This window comes from Quercus lobata, chromosome 1, assembly GCF_001633185.2.
Source record: "Quercus lobata isolate SW786 chromosome 1, ValleyOak3.0 Primary Assembly, whole genome shotgun sequence".
Taxonomy (NCBI): domain Eukaryota; kingdom Viridiplantae; phylum Streptophyta; class Magnoliopsida; order Fagales; family Fagaceae; genus Quercus; species Quercus lobata.
In genome coordinates, this window is record NC_044904.1 from 12,170,484 (window position 1) to 12,192,168 (window position 21,685).

General features: G+C 34.9%; 3 protein-coding genes across 7 annotated transcripts; 2 read left to right on the forward strand and 1 right to left on the reverse strand.

Annotated features, from left to right (window-relative positions):
- The first annotated feature begins 395 nt into the window (after positions 1-395).
- LOC115979179 (small RNA-binding protein 11, chloroplastic-like) lies at positions 396-2,890 on the forward strand. Of its 2 annotated transcripts, none has more exons than XM_031101160.1 (4): positions 396-625; positions 2,190-2,258; positions 2,344-2,450; positions 2,537-2,890. In XM_031101160.1, the coding sequence occupies exons 1-4, from the start codon at positions 397-399 to the stop codon at positions 2,555-2,557; spliced, it is 426 nt and encodes a 141-aa protein (XP_030957020.1). In that variant the 5' UTR covers position 396; the 3' UTR covers positions 2,558-2,890. The 2 variants fall into 2 exon arrangements, with proteins under 2 accessions (XP_030957020.1, XP_030957012.1); XM_031101152.1 differs by having other exon boundaries at positions 399-625; positions 2,530-2,890.
- Positions 2,891-5,569: 2,679 nt separating this feature from the next.
- Positions 5,570-16,712, forward strand: LOC115979193 (heterogeneous nuclear ribonucleoprotein Q-like). 4 transcript variants are annotated; one of them, XM_031101170.1, is made up of 10 exons: positions 5,570-5,663; positions 7,239-7,255; positions 7,928-8,396; positions 8,481-8,597; positions 8,824-8,964; positions 9,155-9,328; positions 10,907-11,114; positions 11,206-11,393; positions 14,368-14,453; positions 16,321-16,712. In XM_031101170.1, the coding sequence occupies exons 3-10, from the start codon at positions 7,962-7,964 to the stop codon at positions 16,487-16,489; spliced, it is 1,518 nt and encodes a 505-aa protein (XP_030957030.1). In that variant the 5' UTR covers positions 5,570-5,663; positions 7,239-7,255; positions 7,928-7,961; the 3' UTR covers positions 16,490-16,712. The 4 variants fall into 4 exon arrangements, with proteins under 4 accessions (XP_030957030.1, XP_030957050.1, XP_030957043.1 ...); XM_031101190.1 differs by having other exon boundaries at positions 5,572-5,663; positions 7,953-8,396; XM_031101183.1 differs by having other exon boundaries at positions 5,573-5,663; positions 7,940-8,396.
- A 1,088-nt stretch (positions 16,713-17,800) lies between these two features.
- On the reverse strand, positions 17,801-21,287 carry LOC115979216 (DNA polymerase epsilon subunit 3). Its single transcript, XM_031101200.1, has 3 exons — positions 20,962-21,287; positions 20,753-20,871; positions 17,801-18,216 (listed from the first exon to the last, which is right to left on the reverse strand). Exons 1-3 carry the CDS (start codon positions 21,135-21,137, stop codon positions 18,065-18,067), a joined length of 447 nt encoding a protein of 148 aa, XP_030957060.1. The 5' UTR covers positions 21,138-21,287; the 3' UTR covers positions 17,801-18,064.
- Between the last annotated feature and the right edge of the window lie 398 nt (positions 21,288-21,685).

Here is a 21,685-nt window from a genome sequence, read left to right on the forward strand (position 1 = left end):
TTTGTTGTGGAAAGTATTATATTTTCCCTAAACATACTTTGGGAATCAAATATTTGGTGTACTCTGTCACACCAATAAAAAAAAATCATTTTATTTCTCACACACTCGGCCCTCTTTATCTTAGGAAAAAAATGAAATTAAAAAAAGAAAAAAAAAGAAAGATAAAATATCTATTGAAAATTATATTTTGAAAAGTGCACTTGTGATGTAAGAATCGGAGATTTTTGACCCGCCAGATTAGCCTGGTTGATCGGTTTTTGGGTGTGTAAAATAGTGTGGACCTTGCTCATGAAATGCCAAAGCCCATTTCCAAATTAATTTCCTTTTCTTTTGGGCCCTTCTCCATTGACAGCAGGTAAAAAAATCGAACGTATTGGTCTCAATCGTCAGTGATGAATGAAGCATTGCTTTGCAGCAAGTGATTATTCAGCAAATAGTAATACTCTAATACTAGACTCACAGACACAGCTGCCCCTTACTCTACACGCACACACTCTCTCTCTAACACACACAATAATGGCGGCTTTAAGAGGAATATCCCACAACCTATACACACATATCTCACACCCCAACCCTCAACTGCTATTCTTCTTCAGAGGATTCTCTTCTAAGCTTTTCGTCAAAGGTATGGTACCACCCTCTCTCTCTCTCTCTCTCTCTGAAATTAAGGTTTTTGAGCATCAGTTACCTCTGTTTGATACTGAGAAAATGTGGGGATTGAGAATCATAACATTTTACCCCTGATTGACAACATTGTGAAACCAAGTACTTTGTCTACTAACAAAACTATTCAGTATTCACTAGTTGTGATTTCCAAACAAAAAAAGAATTGGGTAAGGCTGCAAAAGTGGGAGCTTTGTACATTTGTTGAAATCTACTGTAAAGCTAGTAACTTTTGCCTTTGCCTTTGTATATATTATTAGCAAGCTTTGATTCAATATCTTGGTGATTATGCTTTATATCTAGATTTTGGGTTTAAGGTTTTGGAAAATTAGGTAGGACTGAATAGAAAAGAAATCAGTTCAGTCCTCAATGATGAGTGTGTATGTTATTGTATAAAACAGGATCTGTTACAATTGAACTGAAAATCCTGCTCCATTGGATTAGGATTAAGTTCTGTCCAGTTATAAAGTGGAAGTATATAGAATTATAGCAACTTTTATGGACTAGAGTTCTCATCAAACAATACCTGTCAGAGCTACAACCCTGTCAATTTTTTAACCATACATTTATGGATTTAAGTCATCAAAAGAAAAGGGTAGAGGTTAGACGGGAGCAATTATCATTTATGACCCTCAACAAAGGGTTTCTATTGTGTTATGTTCCTAATAGAGATCGACAAATTCTTCATGTTTTGCTTACTTGTATATGATAAGATTCCATGACTTCAAAACTACACTCTTGATTCATTGGTAGAGTTACTTGGTGCTTGTACTGCAGACCCTTGTTCTCGTATCTGCTGAGGATGTACTACTACTTCGTCTTCTTGCCTATCTGATGAAAATATGACTGAAAATTTGATGCTTGAGGTTCATAATGGTTAAACCTCAATCAGAATTAAGCTTTATTGCAATGCTTCAGGAATTATATTTTTCAGATAGGCACAAGTGATATTGTTGAGTCCGAAATTTTGATACATAGTTAAACAACCTATTGCAACCCCTTTTATCAGATTCTCATTATAAGCATCTATTAATATGTTGAAGAATGGCTGCTGAGTGTGCATCTGCTTAGGGTCATTCTCAACTTATTTCTAAGCTGGATGGAGGGTATAATTTGTTTAGTTACAGTATACTACATATCCAGTGTCAAAGCGGGGTTTGCTTATCAAAGTTTGATTCCATCTGATAACTTTTTTCTGTCCCCTTTGAGCTTAATTCTGACACACAAAGAAACTATGCTATTGCAATATTTAAATTGGGAAAAGCAGATGAACTTTGCTATGATATTTCGATGGAATATCTCAAATGTCAAACACACATTTACCACATGTATGTGTAAGGTATCTAGAATATTTAGGCCATACAATATTACTCTTGAGTAAACAATATTAAAACAGCATGTTCTTTACTCTTGGAGCTATATCCTTTGACACACCCAGCTTTACAACTCTTTTGCTATTCATAACTCATGAATTTGTTGCACGTATGCTTCTAATTTTTTCTTTTTTGGTTTTGAATTTGTTGCAGATATATCTTTCTCCACCACAGAAGAGACATTGGCTGAAGCCTTTTCAAAATTTGGTGAAGTTACTGAAGGTAACTACTGTTACTGCCAACCCTAGCATCAATGTACTTTTCCGTATCGATAATCTTTAGTCATCCAGCTCTTCTCCTTTTCCAGCTAAAATAATAAGGGATAAAGTCAGAAACAGATCAAAAGGTTACGGGTATGTGAGTTTTGCTAAAGAGGATGAAGCCAAGAGGGCCTTGACGGACATGAATGGGAAGGCAAGATTACATGATCTCCTCCTCCTCTGTTTTTTTTCTACAGTTCATTTAATAATGTGAACAGTGATAATTTTTGCAGTTTCTAGATGGGCGTGCCATTTTTGTAGACCCTGCAAGGCCAAGTAGACATTTTGATTCTGCTATGCGAGTAGCAAGAGGACCCCCAGAGCCAGCAGGTGATAGCTGATATTAACTTTCAAGTCTTCTTGATATACATGCACTAATGTTGGAAAGACTAGCACACGAATGGTCAGATATTTTATGTGTAGCTTGTTTAATTCTATTGCTTTAGTAAACTTTTGATCTCTCCGTGCCTATGGAACTTCTGGACGTCACTTTTAGAACCAACTCTTTCCATTAAGTCCATAGCATTTAATGGCAATTTATCCTTTTCAATGGGATTTAACTATTTATACAAATTGCTGCAAAGCATTTAACTATTTATGGAGTCTTGACAAAACCATTGAACTTAAAGAGATGAATGATGTTGTTACATATTTTCCCCCTATTTGGCATTGGCATAGCTGGGATTGTGTACATATGAGAACGATGGAAATCTAGTGAGGTTGGCATATAAATGTTTGCCACTTGCCAGAGAGTTGTGTCCAAGACCACAGCTAAGGGAGCACAGGGGTGAAAGACGAGTACATCATGAGATGTCAGTCTTGACCCTTTTTCTTAAATCAATCTAACTATTGATTCAAGATAAAAAAATGTTTTATCCATGCCATGGAGATGGAGGGCAAGGGTGTGTGGTCAGCAAAAGAGGCGAGAGAGAAGCTAAAAGAGGACCCTTGTCACAGACAAGCATGTCGTGAGAGGTTTTACCCCTTTTATTGTAAGCCTATGGATATTTATAGGGAGGAGATGGAATGTTTCATAATTAAATTCATGGTAAGACTTATCATTCATGCGATAAGTAAAAACATTACCAATGTTGGGATTTTTTTAGCTCTTATTCAGGTTAGAAAATACATATTGCAGATATTTTGGTAAGAAATAATTTTCTAGTAATGAAAACACCATCAAACAACTGAATGGCGATGAGGAATATTTCATTTCTAAATCTATTCTCACTTGCTGGCTATAACCATGTCTAAACTCTAAAGGGTAAGATTCCTATAAAAAAATATGCAAAGATGTTTGTCTTACTTGGGAGTATAACCATTTTTATGTGGAAGTGACCTGGACGACTTGGGAGCTGGCATCTGAATTGGATAATATACTCATGCCCAATAATATTAAGATAATCCTCCCTGAAAATAAAAATGATATTATGATAGTCCTTTCATAAAGGCAATCACATGTGGGTTGGTACAGAAGTCACGGACATTATTCTAAGTAAGTGAAGGCAATTGTTAAGTAATATAGCAAGTCAGATAATTAAGTAAACTTTCTAATTGTTTGGCTAATTCGTGTCGTTAAGAGATAAGAGGTTCAAACACTGTCCACACCAAAAACTAATATGTGTTTTAGTGTGATAAAAAATAACATTCATTGTAAAGTAGATCCCATACATTGAAATTTTATTTCATCTATAAATTTTTTTTTGTTTTTTTCTAACCTCTCACAAAGCCAAGGAGACAAAATATGTGTAAAATTAGTACTAAAATGGAGGAGCTCAGCCTATTTTTGCTTATTTATTAGAGAGAGGCCTATTAGCTTACAATCGAGTCCCCCTATCACTTAAACGAGCTATGTGCATATCGCCTTCGAGGAATAGGAATAGCGTTTGGCAAAGAGAAAAAGGTGTATGAAAAGTTTGCACTTTGTACCTTTAAATAAATCTAATAAATAGGGATTTAAATCCTGTGTTTGAAATGCGTAATTCAGATGCTAAACAACTTTTTATTGGCTATAAAAATAAAAGAATAAAAACTTTGATAGTACATATATATATTAATAATAATTTGATAGTATAATGGGAAGGGGGATTTAGAATTTGAGTCCATTATTAAAGAAAAATCAGTTTACTATTGATATGGGACATTATAAAGGATTTCATTATCATCGGGTTATAATATAGGTGTCAATTCAAGTTAGCGTGTCATGTTTGTGTTGTATCGAGATAAGAGTATTCGACTAAATGACTTAACTTAAATCTAACTCATTTAATAATTGTTTCATGATCTTTCAACCCTAACACGACTTGCTAATGAAGTGGGTTGACATGAAACTTCTCATTTGACACGCTAAATAAATAGGCCACGTTAGGTTGATATGAATGTGACATGACTCATTTCAACTTACGAAACATTAAACATGTTGGGTTGACACAAATTCAATCCACTTAAACCGCTTAAAAAAAATAACATGATTTATATTGTTATTGTTATAAATTTAATACAAAATCAAAAAAAAAAAAAAAAACCCATGTTGCTTAAATTAAAAAAAAAATTAATTAATTATTTATATGGAGGTTTAGAGATTTAAGGTTTGTAAAGTTTCAAATGGAAAAAGAGAACAATTAAAAGAAAGCCTTTCCAAATCATTTGTTATTTGACAAGAAAATTACACTTGCTATTTTATAAGTAGAACATATCATACGAAATGAGTTTGAATTTTGCTTTTTTTTTTTGTTATTATTTTTTTATAACTAAGAATTAAGGTGGTAAAGACTAAAGAACGATCATTTTGAAGCAAATACCAAAAAAATTGAAAATTTTGTTGTATCTAAAAAATAAAAACCATTAACCAGGCCATGACTTATTATAAATGACCCATTATTCTAAATTCCTATTATTATTAATATTGAAACTTATATGTTTAGAAGAGTATTCCAACATTCCTCTATATTTTACCGTTGAAAACATACCCGAACCAATAATTATTGCTCACAAAACCCAATTTCTGCAATGAAAGACCTTCAATTTTTGGTCAAAATTGTAAAATAAAATAAAGGGAGCCCCAATTTGGCAAAAAATAAAAGTTAATAAATCTTTGGCATAATTATTAATTATTACAAAATCCCCTTCACAATAATTGGGGACCCTCAAAATTTACATAAAACTCTCTCTTTGTCTTGGGCTCATAACGTAATTACTGTTAGTCTAGGGCTTCTTATCCGTAAATAATATAAATAAATAAAAAATGAAAAGCAATAATTATTTTTATTACATACTAAAAGCAAAAAATAATTGGATCTTGCAGTTTTCCGAGTTTTCGCTGTACAAACTTTAACATTCAAAAAAGTCTCCGCAGATAGCTTCTCCGGTACACACTCTCTCTCTCTAAAACTCTCACTTTCTCTCTCTAGAATTTGCCTTTTCTGTGATAAAAATCTTACCTTTTGTCTTTTTCCTTTTTTATGTTTTGTTTTTTTTGTGTTTGATTTGTTGGGGTGTGATTGTCATGGTGGCAATATAATGTGACTTTTTTTTGTTGAAATTGAATGCAAATTGAGCTTAGTTTTGGTATTTAAGAGATGGGTTTTTGCGCATTTCAACTTGGGTTTCCAAAGCCTGGAGCTTTTTTTGGTTTTTGATTTGTAGGGTGTGGTGTGGTATTGCATGAGCTTTTTGAGATACATGAATATTTAGCTCCTCAAGTATGAGGAACTTTGGACTTTAACTTGATTGGATTTTTACCTGTTGTGATTCTAAATTTTTTGTGTGTGTTTATGGAAATATAGTTTGTTTACTCTTTTGGGTAGGTTAATTTCGTTTATCTAGCTCGATAAGATTGAGGGGAAATGATAGTGGCATTATATTACTGTTTCTTACTGGTAACCTGGTAGTTAGTAGAGATTTGTATTCTATATGGATCTTCTGAAGAAGTCCTGTTTTCCAAAAAATATGTCATTTGGCCATGTCAATGATTTCCTTAAATGGGAAGGCTTATGGAACCCACAAATTTATAACCAATTTTTGGATGTTTGCAGAAGAAAATATCTATTCATTCTGGTTTTAAAAATGGTATAATAAGATGTTTTCATCAAGTAGCTCGAAATCCTTATTATATGAAAAAACATGTTTACTGTTTTACATTTATAATTCCGGCTATGTAGAGAGGGATATTGCATTTTATTTATTGCTCTCTCACATTTTAAAGGAACTTGCTGGATATGAAAACGTTGCAACTTTTTTTTTTTTTTTAATATACACAAATGCGTGAAATTATTTATAAACTTTCTTAAGGAGTGTCAGTGTATGATCTGATGATATGGTGGAAGAATATAATGTTCTGAAAATGGAATTTTACGGATAACCCATTGTCGGTATCAAGTTAAAAAAAAAGGTCACGCGTGTAGATTTAATATGAGTAATTGGGTGAATTTGGTAAATGATTGTTGTTGTGTTTTGGTGGGACATATATTTGACTTGGATATTCTGGGGTTTTGAATTTTAGATTGGTTCTTATAATCAAGGGAATGATATGGCTTAATTGGGTTATGGTAGACAATTGAATATTTCTTCTACGTTATATAGTACCAGGATAACAGTTTGGTATCATATACTTCATGTATGCTATTTGAGATAGTCTATAGTTGCCTTAAATAATGAAATTAATTTATAGTAGATTTATATACCTTCTCTGCTTTATCAAGAATGTACTGTGTAGTCTGTAAATGAAGATGGCACGCTATTGTTTATTGACTCTATTGTGTCTTATGAATTGTAGTCTAAGTATTGGGTTATGTTACTTCTCAGGAGATATTGTAAGAATTTAATTGTTTTTTTAAAATAAAATGTTGAATTATTGACACTGTGTGTACTGGTTATGTAAAGCATGTCTATAATGTCCATCCCAAATACCTGATCTCAACTTATATGTCTAAATTTATTGCAGGAAGGTGCACAAAATTGGTACGTTTATTTGGAACTGTATTATTTTCTACAATTGGACCATTTTTGTGGCTTTTTTCTCCTTTTTGTTTGAGCTCTCTCGTTCCTTTCATATCTGAATGACTCTTAAGCGTATCCCTGGAAACTTCTTTTGAGTATGGTGTGTCGCCTTGGATTACCGTGAAGCATTATAATTGTCTCCATATTTAATTGAATTATCCTTAATTTATTATTATTATTATTATTTGGTTACATTTTGTGCTTCTTTGCTATTCTTAAATTTTATGGGGTTATGTGCACCCTTTGGGATGAAGATAGTGAAAGGCTTTTTTTTTTTGGCTTTGGCCTATATGTTTTTTTTACAGCAGCCTAATTCTGATTCAAGAAATTCATGATTTGAAAATTTGCACCACCTTCATGATCATTATAAGTATCATTCAGAAATCTCTTTTACCGGTCTTGTTAGTACTGCTACTAATGCTATCATTATCCCATTGGTAAAAGTCTTTCACATTGCAACCCCCTTGAGTCTTTATATCATCATGTGGGTTCAGTTGAAATTCATACCCTGTTGACCAAAAATTCTGAAATTCATACTCTGCAACTCCTTTTGGCCTTTCATTTTGTTTCCTCCTTTCGGCATGTGTATACTTCTTCCCATAAATTCTTCTGGCCTCTGTGCCTTCTTCACAGTTGCCTTGCCAGCGTGTTTAATTAGATACATAAGATGCCACGGACAAGGGCAAATGCTAAGCCAGTTGAAGTGGAAAAGCCAAGTGAGCCTGAAAAGCCAGTTGAGTCTGATGAGAAAGTTGATCTTGATGAGGACAATGATCCTGAGGAGGTGATGGAAGAAGAGGTTGAGTACGAAGAAGTAGAGGAAGAAGAGGAAGTTGAAGAAATAGAAGAAGAGGTGGAAGAAGTAGAGGAGGAGGAAGAAGAGGAGGAGGAGGAGGTGGAAGAAGTAGAAGAAGAGGATACTGATAATGCAAATGGACCTGATGACGAGATGAAGGTTGAAGATGAGGACGAGAAAAAAAAACATGCTGAACTTCTTGCCCTTCCTCCACATGGTTCTGAAGTGTACATCGGTGGCATTCCCCATGATGCTTCAGAGGAGGACTTGGAGCTTTTTTGTGGATCTATAGGGGAAGTTACAGAGGTTAGCTCCATTTCTATAGAAAGCAATCTTGTAAGTTCCTTTTGTGAAAATTTATATCAATGCCACTATGGTCTATGACAACAGGTTCGGATTATGAAAGGCAAAGATTCTGGTGAGAACAAGGGCTTTGCATTTGTGACCTTTAGAAGTGCAGAATTAGCTTCTAAAGCCATTGATGAGCTGAATAGTACTGAATTCAAGGTAATGTAACCTTTTGTGCATCATTTCTTATTGCCTTTTTCCCCTCATAAGCCGAGGACTTGTTGGCAAGTTTTGAATTTGATGTAAAATTATTATTGTTAGCTAAAGGATTAAGAGAAGTATTCTTTAGAGCTTTTTAAAGGTTTCTATTATTATTATGGCCATTTGCTGTTATTTATGTATGCTGCAATTGTTGAATGCTTTTGTGTAAACTCTCTCTCTCCAGGGTAAAAAAATAAAATGTTCAACATCTCAAGCAAAGCACCGTTTGTTCATTGGTAATGTTCCTAGAAGCTGGGGAGAGCAGGATCTAAAGAAGGTTGTCATGGAAGTTGGGCCTGGAGTTACTGCTGTGGAACTTGTTAAGGTCAGTGTGAACTAGTTATATGTCTTTAGGGTAGTTATTATTAATAGTTGAGATCATTTATTTCATTTTTGTTTATTTTCAGAATTCCCAGTACCTTTAAAAAATTTATGTTTTACCACAGCCAGTGGTTTAGTTCTTTTGTGCCAGTTACAAGTGTCTTGTACTCAATTTATTAAACTCTTGGTCACAGGATGCAAAGAATCCAAGCAATAACCGGGGCTTTGCTTTTGTTGACTACCATAACCATGCATGTGCTGAGTATTCAAGGCAGAAGATGATGAATCCCAAATTTAAGCTAGGTGATAATGCCCCAACTGTGAGCTGGGCCGACCCTAAAAATGCTGATTCTTCTGCTGCTTCACAGGTCTTGTAAATTTTTTACTTTGTTTATATAAAAGTTATAGCTTCCTGTCCATACTAGAGGACCAACTATCTCAGTTAAAGTAACTGGAACTGAGCCAGATTTTTTTTTTTTGGGGTGGAGGGCATGCCTCCCCCCCTCCCTCTGCCATTGGGAACATCAATGCCGTTGTTAATTGATGAGAAGAGTATCGTCCTCAGGGATTGGTAACTTACTTTTGACAAATACCAAAATTATGCTAATCTCGATTTTATCTAGAGAAGTCACTAAGGTTTTTGTAATTGGAATTCAAAATAAAATCAATTTAAATAAAAGATACGCAGAGGAAAAGAAAGATGTTGCTTGAAAATCAACTTAATGAGAGAGAAACTTCTAGGAAATTGATTTCACCTAATCCCTCACTATGCTTTACTCATCTAGCTAATTGAATTTAATTCTCTCTGTTTGTTAGCAATCTCCAAACTCATCCAAAAGCCTCTTTCGATAGTCAATTGGAAACATTCTTGTTCATTATTTTACACAAGAGTATGCAATTTAATAAAGCAAGAAAGCATTAAGACCAACGATTTTAATACTACATAGGTTCATACAAGTCTTTCGATCTCTATATTTACTTATGCTGAAATATTCAAGATCTATCCTATAATCCCCTCTTTCGACAGCAAATCACAAGATTAAAATCATTTAATTAATGGCCAGTTAATTAGAAGCAATAAGCTTAGAATAAATTAGACAAACATGAAGAGAATTTGTTCATATTAACATAGAAAAGCAAGCATAGTTCGGAACTAGATTATATCGTTTTCCTAGAATAAAGAAAGCTTAGTTCATGCTAAAAATTAAATCCAACACAAACGAGTTCACCATAATTTTTCTAAGAAGATTGGAAAGAAAAAGAATGCTCAAAAGATCTCGTTCAGCCTCTGTTCAGTTCAGCACCCCTTCTTCTTTTCTCCTTCTTTTATTCTTTTTTTCTTTTCTGGTCAGTGCCCTTTTTTGCTTCAGCCCTCTTTTTCTTTTCAGTTTCGGCGCTCTCCTTTCTGCTTCAGCGTCCCTCACTTTTTTCCAGCCCTCCCTTTTTCTTTTTTTTAGGTTGCCCTTTATTTTTCAACCCAAAATATTTTTTTTCAGCCCAAACGTTTTTGCTTCAGTTCAGCCACTCTTCTCTTCTTCTTTTTTCTGCTTTATTCTTTTCTGGTTCAGCCCTCTTTTTTCTCTTTCAGCGCCTCTTTTTTTTCTTTTTTTTAGCTCCGTTTATCCAAGACCCAATATTCTCTCTAGCTGCTTCACATCTCTTCTATTTGAATAAATCTTTATTTTCTTCAAATCTGGAATAAAATTTAAATAACAAAAATCAAGTCTAAAATCAACAAAATAAATAAAATTAGACTAAAGTTTAAAGTTGTTACACTCAATTATGCAAGTCATCATTAATGCTTGACATTGGTGACAGGTTCAAATATGTCAGACTCTTGTCTTCTTTTGTTCTAAACTAGTTTTCAGGATCTGGTGGTAGTTGAATTTCATTGCAGTCTATTGTTGGGGCATTGCTCTTGAAGAACTGAAGCTTGTATTGTACAGGTGAAGGCAGTATATGTGAAGAATTTACCGAAGAATGTTACCCAAGACCAGCTAAAGAAGCTATTTGAACATCATGGGAAAATCACAAAAGTGGTTCTGCCACCCGCAAAATCTGGACAGGAAAAAAGTAGAATAGGTTTTGTACATTTTGGGGAGAGGTCAAGTGCCATGAAGGCGCTGAAGAATACAGAAAAATATGAACTTGATGGTGATCATTCATTTGTTTCTTAATGCATTTTACCTTTTTCGAACAAAATTAAATTAGTCATTCACATTGCTTGGTTTGTTCTGATTTACAGGCCAAGTTTTGGAGTGTTCTCTTGCAAAACCACAGGCAGATCAAAAGTCTGGGGGATCAAATTCACAGAAGGCAGGACTGCTTCCAAGTTATCCACCTCGTGTTGGTTATGGTTTGGTTGGTGGTCCCTATGGTGCTCTTGGTGCAGGATATGGTGGTGCAGGATATGGTGCCACAGGCTTTGCACAGGTGAGTACTGTTTAAATGTGTCACTCTACTCATTTGTGTATGTTCTTTCTTATAAAGGGAATATTTATGTACATAATATCAGTTCTGAGCCTTGTTCAGTAACTGTCATGATTTAGGTGTTTTACATGAATATTTATTGTTGCTTTTGTACATTACTTTTAGGTCATAGCCTGATAAAATATGTTGGTACTTCGGATTCAAAAGTTGCAGTCTGTTTTATTGATTTATTTAAATTTGCATCTCTTTGTGAGGTGGGTGTAAACTCTTAGGGTGAAAATGCTAAAAATCCAAATGCTTTCGTACAATCCTAATGTGCTCAGTTGTGATAACTTAACTTGAACTTTCCATTTTTTTTTATAGGTAATAAAACTTTTATTGAAAAAAATGAACATTGTGGTCATGATGATGAACACTTTGGACATGAAGAAAATACAAAAAGCTCAAGAGCTAAAGCTAACAGATAACAGATTGTAGAAAGCAGAAACTGAAATACATTGTGTAAGACCCCAAATACTAGCCCACTAAAATAAAATACCAAAAAGAAGATGTTTTAAAAGATCTAAGGATCTCTTTTGTGAAGCACTCTCTCAGAAGTTTCCACTCCCACCCCCTCAAGCAAAGAGATTTCAAGATACCAGCTGATTAAGTTAAAGTGAACAGCCCCAAGCAAATCTTCTAGAGTACCCTTTGTTTCTATCGATGCATGCTTGTTTTCTTGCATTGGCTTCAAGCCTTAGTAGGGTCTCAGAGTGCCTTGGACAACTTTATATATGAAATGAATACACAAATACTCTGAAGTTCTTAACTATTATTATCTAAAAAAAAGTGTGATAACTGCCAATGACCTTCAGCTGGATGGCATGTTCTTCCTCCTACAATAATGGGATCAAGGATGAGTTGTGGATCAAGTTCCACTGGGTGAATATGTAACTTTGCAATTAAAAAAAAAGTGAGTGAAGTGAATGAATCATCATGAAAATGTTTTTGATATGGTCAAGAAGGGCCTAGACACAGATTGGGAAAGCTTGTAATATCTACTTTTTGTTTTTGATAGGTAAGAAAAAAAATATATTAAAGACACTACAATACAATATGCAGGAAAAACTAGTAATATCTAATTTAGAGAATGAGGGCTTTTTTTGTTTGGTCTATGTAAAAGATATTTATTGGAACTCCTTAGAAACCAATATATACGTTCTCCAAATGAGGTTCTTCATGTTATTATAAAAAAGTTTAGGGACTTTATATATATAGAGAGGGGACCTCTTAGAAAGGAAACAGAAAACTAGGATAAGGAGAGAGAGAGAGTGAGAGAGAGAGAGAGAATGAAGGAAGAAGTTTCTGTTTTTGACTTGCGTTCTGATTAATAGAACTGGTTAAGGAATTTGTTGGCATACATATTATAAATGCATATCTCTTTATTTCGTCTCCCCACCATACTCATGCTGTGTTGTTTCCTGAATCGAATGTCCATATCTGTGCATCCAAGGATAAGAAGTAGGAATGGGAAAAAATGGGAGGGTGACGATGCAATGCAGTCTTCCAAGACAATTGGTGGTGGGTATGAGGAAAAGAAAAGGATGTTAGAGAGAACAGTATGTAAGAAGCACCTATCAAAAAAAAGAACAGTATGTAAGAAACAATGGTGGCTAATAAAGTCTTCTGATTGTTAATGAACTCTAGTTTAAATGCTGCCTTCTTTACTTGTAAAAGTACGGTGGAGAATTACATTGTGGGCTCAACACTTGCTGGGTGCATGTGTAACTTAACATTAGAAAAGTCTTCAAAGAACCTCACTATCTTTTTTCCTCCTTGCTTTTTGGTAATTATGCCTCTCATTATCATGAGAGTTGAAGATAGAAAATAATTAGACTAGAAGAAATAAGATGATGGTTTGGGAAATGAAGCAAAGATAAGAAGAGCACGTGGGAATAGAGAGGCAAAGAGCAATGTGTCTAATAACCACCATCATGACGGATCTCTCTTATGCGCCCAAAACACCTTTTTGTAGGCTAGAACCAAGGAACTTAAAGGAAATGTTCCAATGAATATAGTAAATACTTAAAATTTTTATTTCATTCAAAAAATTCCCAAAAATATCTAGTAGCTCATCAATATGCTCGTCATATATTTACATTGATAAATTTAAAGTAAAGTGATGCAATTTCTGCTCTGTGTTCTAGCCAGGTACCTCTGGTTGAATCCCAAGAGACTTGTTATTTGACATAGCGGCAATTGAGAAGGTTTGGGGTGATAGTTGAACCCCCCCCCCCCTCTCCCTCTCTCTCTCTCTCCCCATCCCACCCAAAAAAGAGTCAAGTGGATAACAATTTGGAGTTTTCATAGGAATTAAACTCTGCCTATATATACAAGGCCTGTAATTGAGAAAATGTGCTGGTGTCTTACATTTAGTCATTTTAAAGTTGAGAAGTAAGCCTACTTAGCCGCTTCTCCTATGCTACTTATACATGCATTTATTTATGTATACATGTATTATATATCCTTTATGTTGTTAGAGTTCTCTTTGGGCTGGGTGGGGGGTTTCATTCCTCTTTATTTTTTTGGTGTTGGGTGGGTGGGGGATTACACTCTCCCACACACATAACGACACGTATATGTACTTTTTGTTGTTGGAGTTCTCTTAGAGGCTGGGTGAGGGGTTTCATTCATTTTTGTGTGTGCGTGTGGGGGGAGGGGTTCTCTTTGTTTGGGATGAACTCACAAAGACTCGACCCAAGGACTTCCCTTGTAGTGTGGTGTCTTTAGGATGGAAATTTCTATCATATATATAGTATGAAATAATAAAATGAAATCACTTGTTATTGGTCTTTAAACAGTGCTATTAGCCTATTACATATTATATATGTGCTTTGCTGTTGAGTACCACTGCAATAAATTTTGCTCGTCTTGTTTACTTTTTACACTTGTAATTGACAAATCTAGATTTTTGCTGATACTTGGACATGTTTTGCAGCCCATGATGTATGGGAGGGGACCAACTCCTTCTGGTTTGGCAATGATGCCAATGCTTTTGCCTGATGGACGGATCGGATATGTTCTGTAAGCACATCCATGCTATAGACAGGCTTATTCTTACAGATATTACATTATTAATTATGCATCTGCAATTTTTTTCATGTAAATTCCTTCTCTCTTGTCCAATTTTAACAGCTTTAGCATCCATTGAGATTCACTGCTTGGGCATGTAATCAATTTATTTAGTGATGCAGATCTAAGAAGCCTAAGAAAGCCCAATGGGCCTTTGGTTTGTTGGATTTGGTTATCTAGTTATTATGAGTTTAATTATAACTGTTTTTTACACACACACACACACCCACAAACGCACATGCTTGGACAGCCCACCCGCACGCACAAATTTATCGATTGGATGGTAAATGAGTAAATGACATTTGATTGATATGAAATCTGATACACACACATTCAATGGTAAATAACATCTAATTGATATGAATATTGGGGGTCCACACACACAAATGCATGCATGTGTGAGCACAAACAAACACAAATTTATTGATTGGATGGTAAATGGCATGTGATTGATATGAAATTTGAGGTGCATGTTAAGCATGAGGAGATTATATAATTTGATAGTGGGATTGTCACAGTATAAATCCCATATGTGGTTTCTACATTCTACTTATCAAAAAGAATATAAATATAAATCCAATATAAGAAGTTATTGACTAGTGTAGTATTAATAAAGAACTATACCAGGTAAAACTTGACTGTGACCCACTTGGAAATTTTTGTTTATATATTTTTCTCTAATTTACAGTTTTATAGAGAGATATACGTTTTTGGTCTCTTTAGAAGGTCATGTGACTAGGGTTTTGATTTCTAATTAGATGAATTCCTAAGATTAAAATGATGCGTAATTAAGTGCTTGGATTGTCCCTTTCCTCTCCTCTTGGGACTAAATGAGGGTTAGGATTGTAGCATTACAATGAGCCTCATATGAGAGTTTTTTTTTTTTTTTTGGGTGGGGTAAGTTATACACACACGCATTGAGTCTTGAAGCTACAATCTCACCCTCCACCTAACACTTATAAGGGGAGGGGAGGGGGTTCTAGTGGAGGTAGAACTCATTGGCCTTGTATAAAGGTATCTTAAAACTCCTCTACGCAGATTCTGGTGTCATTACATCAGAAATTTGGACTGGAAGTCTTTCTTTGATCCATTGGACCCATAAACTAATGCTCTATGAGTCTCAACTTCAGGTCTTTTGCTTTTGATATGATCTACCTCTTAATGCCTAGTACTTGCATAGCGTGTTGCAAAGACCCACTAGGCCAGTTGGTCACTTCATTCTTTCTGATGCTTTTTATAAGAAGCCTATATCTACTTTGCATGAACTGATAGGCAATTTTTGGAGCCATTTCTCCTCCAGGATTAGGTCTGTTTATTTTCTCATGAAAAATGTTAGGCTATTTGGATCTTGGAAACAGCATAAAGAATAGGAAACAATAATATTTCTTTGATTAGCTCATTTTGACGATTTTGACAAATTTCCTCTCCTTTCCCCTCCCTTCTACAATCCAAAAGGATTCTAGTTTTCCAATCAAACTTTTAAGTGCACTGTATGATTGATTTGCTACCAAACAGAGACTGGTGACATGAATTTTAGGGGCTACAGCTGTTTATGGCCCACAATAAGGTTTATTGAACCTCCACTTTCATGGTCTTTTTAGTTCCATATGTTAGCTAAATAAATGGTTGGTTGGTATCAAATAGCATAAATTACAAAATTATTGGCTGATGCACCTTTAAGTGAGTCGATAATCGATATTTCAAGTGTGCTTGTAATTCTCGAGACTGGGATATAAATGGAGAAATATGAATTGCTTTATGTGACATCCTAATTGTTGTACCTGGAGATTGACGTTCCATTTTCTTCTTATCCTTGCAGGCAACAGCCAGGAGCACAGCCACATACTCCACCTTCACATCCGAGAGGAGGTGGCAGGGGTGGGGGTGGGGGTGGTGGTGGTGGGAGTGGCAGCAAGAGTAGTGGCAGTTCAAGTAGGGGAAGGCACAGTAATGATGGTGGTCATGGGCGCAGGTATCGCCCATATTAGTTGCAGGTTAACTGCTAAAAATTATACATCAGAGAGTGTGCATTAATGTCAAACCTTAAGATCATTCAAGATCTGAATTTAACAGTGTCATCTTCTTCATTGAGGCGTGTAGTGTTATTATTGTACTTTGTCAGTGATTATTACATTTGACATTTGTTAGTTTTGTTAAGCTGTTTTATTCTGTTTTAATTTTGATTTATAAGCCCTCAGTCCTTTCTGCTTATTATAATCTGTTATACTTTTTTTTCCCTTTCTTTTGTTTTGCATATTTTGTTAGCATACGTATTTTCTTTTGTTTTGCGTTTATATATATATATCTTGGATTCTGTCTTCCTCCATGAGGATAGCGCATACCAATGCACAGTTTATTAGCCTACGTAGTTTGCCAATATCAGTTTGGCTTAGGACATGTGAAGGGTAAACTATAGACTTGTTAACCTTGTTTACAGTTCAACTACAGAAGAATAGCGTAACAAGGGCAAAGCTTCTGTCCAGTACAGTAGAGCAACGGACAGGAAATGATATTGACATGTGACCATTTTTGGATAGGCGTCAATTGTTTCCTATTTAATATTGCTTCAATTTACCGGACATAAGTTAAACCCTAACAACAATACAATGTAAAGTACGGATAATACAATGGGTCCATGGGGGCTTGGATATGTCTTTTGTCAATTCTCGTTAACTTTTCAATTGTAGTATTTTTGTTTGCAATCCTCAAATTCCCCAGCCAAGCGTTTCTAGCATGATTCCACTAACGGTCCATTTCTTAGAACAGGACTACAGCAGCTTGTGATGCAGCATTCTTGACAGCATCCATTGATGCTGCTCTTTTCTTAGCGAGGGCTTTGACGTACAGACCTCATATATTTCCTTAGAGCTCTTATGCCTTTTCCCTAATTTAAAATGGAAGACCTGATAGGGAGAATTCCTTATTGTTGCATCTTGGACCCCTTTAGCTCCGACTTATAATCCAAGTTTAATTATTGTTGCAATTTCCAAGTCCCAGAATTCCTATTAAAGATCGACACAATTGGTAAGAGATACTTGATGGAGAATTTGAACTTTACCTGTTCCTGGGGATAGACTACAGATTTTGAACTTGACCTCTTACATGAGGATAGAAAAAACTCAAACATAGGGCTCATCCTAATAATGGCTAGGGGATTAATATATCTCCTGTATAGTATTGTTAATTGAAAAGCATTACATAATCTTTGAAGGAGGATCAACGGGATATCATACCTCTAAAAAGGCATAGAGCTACCATAAAATTATCATTTGTAAGAAGAGAATACAAGGGTGGAAAAATTCACGTTCAAAAGCTGTACTTTGATATGTCCATTATTTTTTGGAAGGAGGATATGTCCACTTGAAGTCTAACATGAAAGCACTTTAAGATATTAACGAAGCTAAATGAAATAGTTCGATACAATTCAGCTAAAAGAAAGAGAGAGAAATGGTTCAATACAGTCTTCCTACTACAACTATTAAGTATTAACCAAAAAGATTAAAGTACAATTTATCTTTGCCTCTGACAAATCAACTAGTAACAAGAAAAATCAATGTTTTCGCTCAGGCATGACCAGTGCCATCCTTGTCATCTTCGTTTTCTACCCTTTCACCACCTCCACTATCATGTGATAGCTCTTCCAATTTCCTTTTCTTTTTCTCTTCTTTTTCCTTTGCCGCTCCAGCCTTCTTTCCGGCGTTTTTCTGCCTAAACTCTGCAAGGGAACCGAGAAGAATGATGAATGTTGGTCACATCGTGAAACCTCCCTAATATATCCAGCTACACTGATTAACTTGAATGAAAAATTTCAACCTCTAAACCAATTTTTCTGGGGGGAGATCTGTTATTTTCCAATCATTCTATAGATTAGAATGATCATCAATGCCTTACTTAGGTCACAGCTTTTTGTCAACAGATATATTGCCAATAGTTTTGAAGCAACCAGACGATTAAGCTTGCTATACAAACAGATTAAAGATATAAACATTAAATACTAAATAATAAAAGTTTGGTTCTAGAAGTTGTCATTGTGCCAAGATGCCAATTGGTTATTTCCTTTCTGCAGCAAAAAATTACACTCTCTTTGCACCAAGACTTGGATAAATTACATAATTTCTCTATAGTTTGGGGTGATTTCAAATTAAATTCTACATTAATTTTTTTTTTTAAATTATAACTATGATATTTTAAATCATTTCAATTTACACCCCCAATAAGTCTTTATTAACTAAAAGTAAAAGATATTCACATAAGTTGTGACTAAAACAGTAAAACCTATCTAAACACAAAATAATCCTACAGCATGATCCATTCCACAATCCACATGACAATCAAGCAGAAACCAAGATGATATTGAGCCAGTGAACAAAGGGGATAATAAATAAGTCCCTACCTTAGACTTGCAACACCTGGTGTATTGATAAAGAAATTTTGCGCACACAATTAATTGGAAGCAAACTGAACTTACTTCAAAGACACCTCCACAGCTCAATCTAACTACTTCCTCAAGCTGTTCTCTACTATGATACAGCAAAGTGCAGACGAATATACTAGGGACTCTAAAAATAATTCTCCTCTATAATCAGGAAAAGAAACCATTTTACTTCAAGTTAGACTATAAAATTCTTATTGTAATGCTTTAGTACCTTCCTCAAGCTGTACTCTACTACAATACAGCAAAGTGCAGACAAATATAATAGGGACTCTAAATATAATTCTTCTCTATAATCAGGAAAAGAAACCATTTTACTTCAAGTTATACAACAAAATTCTTATTGTAATGCTTAACCAGATGCTAATTACACAACACTTGAAAGGGATGCTAGTCAACCTTTGGTCTCAAAACAGGATGTCCATCCATACCTAGTTCAATCTCCCATCCATACCTGACAGTCGGCAGCAATTTTCAGATTGAGCTATCAACTCCATTCAAATCTCTGAAGTTACTTTGTAAAGAGCCTTTTTGATATTAAAAAAAAAACATAGGTGAAGTTTAGACTACCCATATCTATTGTTACAGGAGTTGCCTTCTTTTGAGTGAGTATCACATGCATTTTCTCCAAACTGACTAAACTCAAAAGTGACTATGCATTTAGTATTGACCACATCCCTCATTGATAGGGAAAAAATGCATCTAGCCCACAATAGAAGCAAGACAAACCATAATAAAATTCAATCTGATATCAGCCTAAACAGATAACAAAAGCTCTTTGAGTGTCTTCACATTGCAAACCTTCTTGATAGGAGAGAGACTTGTTGGGAAAAGATCCATATTCTTAAAAGATTTCATATTATCTTTGAAGGAGAGAAACTTCACTTAATTTATAATGGTTTAATCACAATGCCGAACACGCTACTCCCCATTGAAGTTGGATCCTATCATGTTTTGTGATCATCTTCCAAGATTATAAGATTGTGTTGAACTGATATGAACAAGGTTTATTTTAACGTAAAGCACTACAGAATTTCTGACAGTGGGATTAATTTTAGAATTTGAACAAAAGTAGGACCTCCTAGAAATATAGAATGTTAACAACATTGCACTTCTCAATCCCATCCAGGCCATTCAGTGTCTTTTCTAATAACTGAATCATATTTAGTTATGCATAACATTTAAACTATTCCTTCTATCTATCCTCCACTTAGTTTAAGGGAGTCATCTCTTTAAAAAATTGTCATCTCAAAAGGTAAACATAAGAGGAGAAGAGAGGAGAAAACCAATACAAGAGAAGTATAGTCGACGAATAGCTAAGCGAAAAAATTCTCATGTCCCAACATTCTACTTCTATTCTTCTAACCAATACAAGAGAAGTATAGTCGACGAATAGCTAAGCGAAAAAATTCTCATGTCCCAACATTCTACTTCTATTCTTCTAACGAAATTTAAAAAAAGAAAAAAGGAAAAAAAAGACCCTTTGAGTTGGACAAGAACCCTTCTCTGCCTTTAAGAATTCCCCTTTTTCTCTGTGTCTCTAAAGACTAGAGCAAGGTAGCATAGAGAATTCACTCTCTAAAATGTCTTTCTTTTTTATCAATCTTCGAAACCCCCACTGCCCCCAACTTTCATTAGGCATTGTATTAACTTTCTGTTTGTCATCAACAAAGAAATATACCTTAGAATAGCCATTTTCCTCAAAACTACATACATTTGAATAATGCTCATATATAGGTTTCTAAATTCATCTTATGTGAATGAATGAAAGTAAGTGATATAAAAATGGAGATGGGTGATAGAGATTTTGAAAGCTGACCATGAAGTGAGGCTTTAAGAGGACCGAGAAAGTGGGAAAACTCGATTTCTTGAAGAGCAGTGAGGACATCATCAGCATTGATAGTCTGCCTCTTCGATTCCTTACATATGTCATTGGCACTGCAAATTCACATTCGACAATTAAACACACACGAACCCTAACCTAAGTAAGAAATTGAGAGAGAGAGATTGAGAAGAATGAATAGATACGTGGCAGAGAGGTAGTGGATGAAGATGCGAGCGCTTTCGGAGAAAGCAAGGAGGGCGTCCTTGTGAACGGACATGTCATCGCCGTCATGGGACAGCTTTTCCTTCACCACGCGCCGCACTATCGTTCTCGGCAGCTCCTCTGCCTCCGATATCACTTTCTGATTCTCGCTCTCCATCTCTGTTTCTTCTATTTTTATGAGATTTTCTAATACTACTTTTTTAGGTTTTGTTGTTTCCCTTTCCCGCCATTGGCTCTCTCTCTCTTGGTCCGCTTTTACTTTAGGTGCTCTCGTGTTTGGGCTTGGGAAGTTGTTAATAATAATAGCTTTAGGTGAGTACTGATCAGAACAAATTCAATTAGATTCTCAGTACTTTTTTTATAATGGTCCCATTTAAAATTTTTTATTTTCGTGCCAAATAAGTTATTAGTTCAAAACCCAAAGAGTTTATATAAGAAAACTATACAAATGATAAGCCAAACCCGAATAGTTTATATCAAAAACTATGTAAATGCTGCAATGGAGAAACTGGATTGTCACAAAAACTAAACTCTTCGAACAAAATCTAATTGGATTCTCAATTTCTTTGCTAATTGTCCTATTTAAAATTTTTAATTTTTGTACCAAATAAGTTATTAATGCAGACTTTATATTAAAAAAAAAAAAAAAAAAAACTATACAAATGCTAAGCCAAACCCGAATAAATGCTGCAATGGAGAAACTGG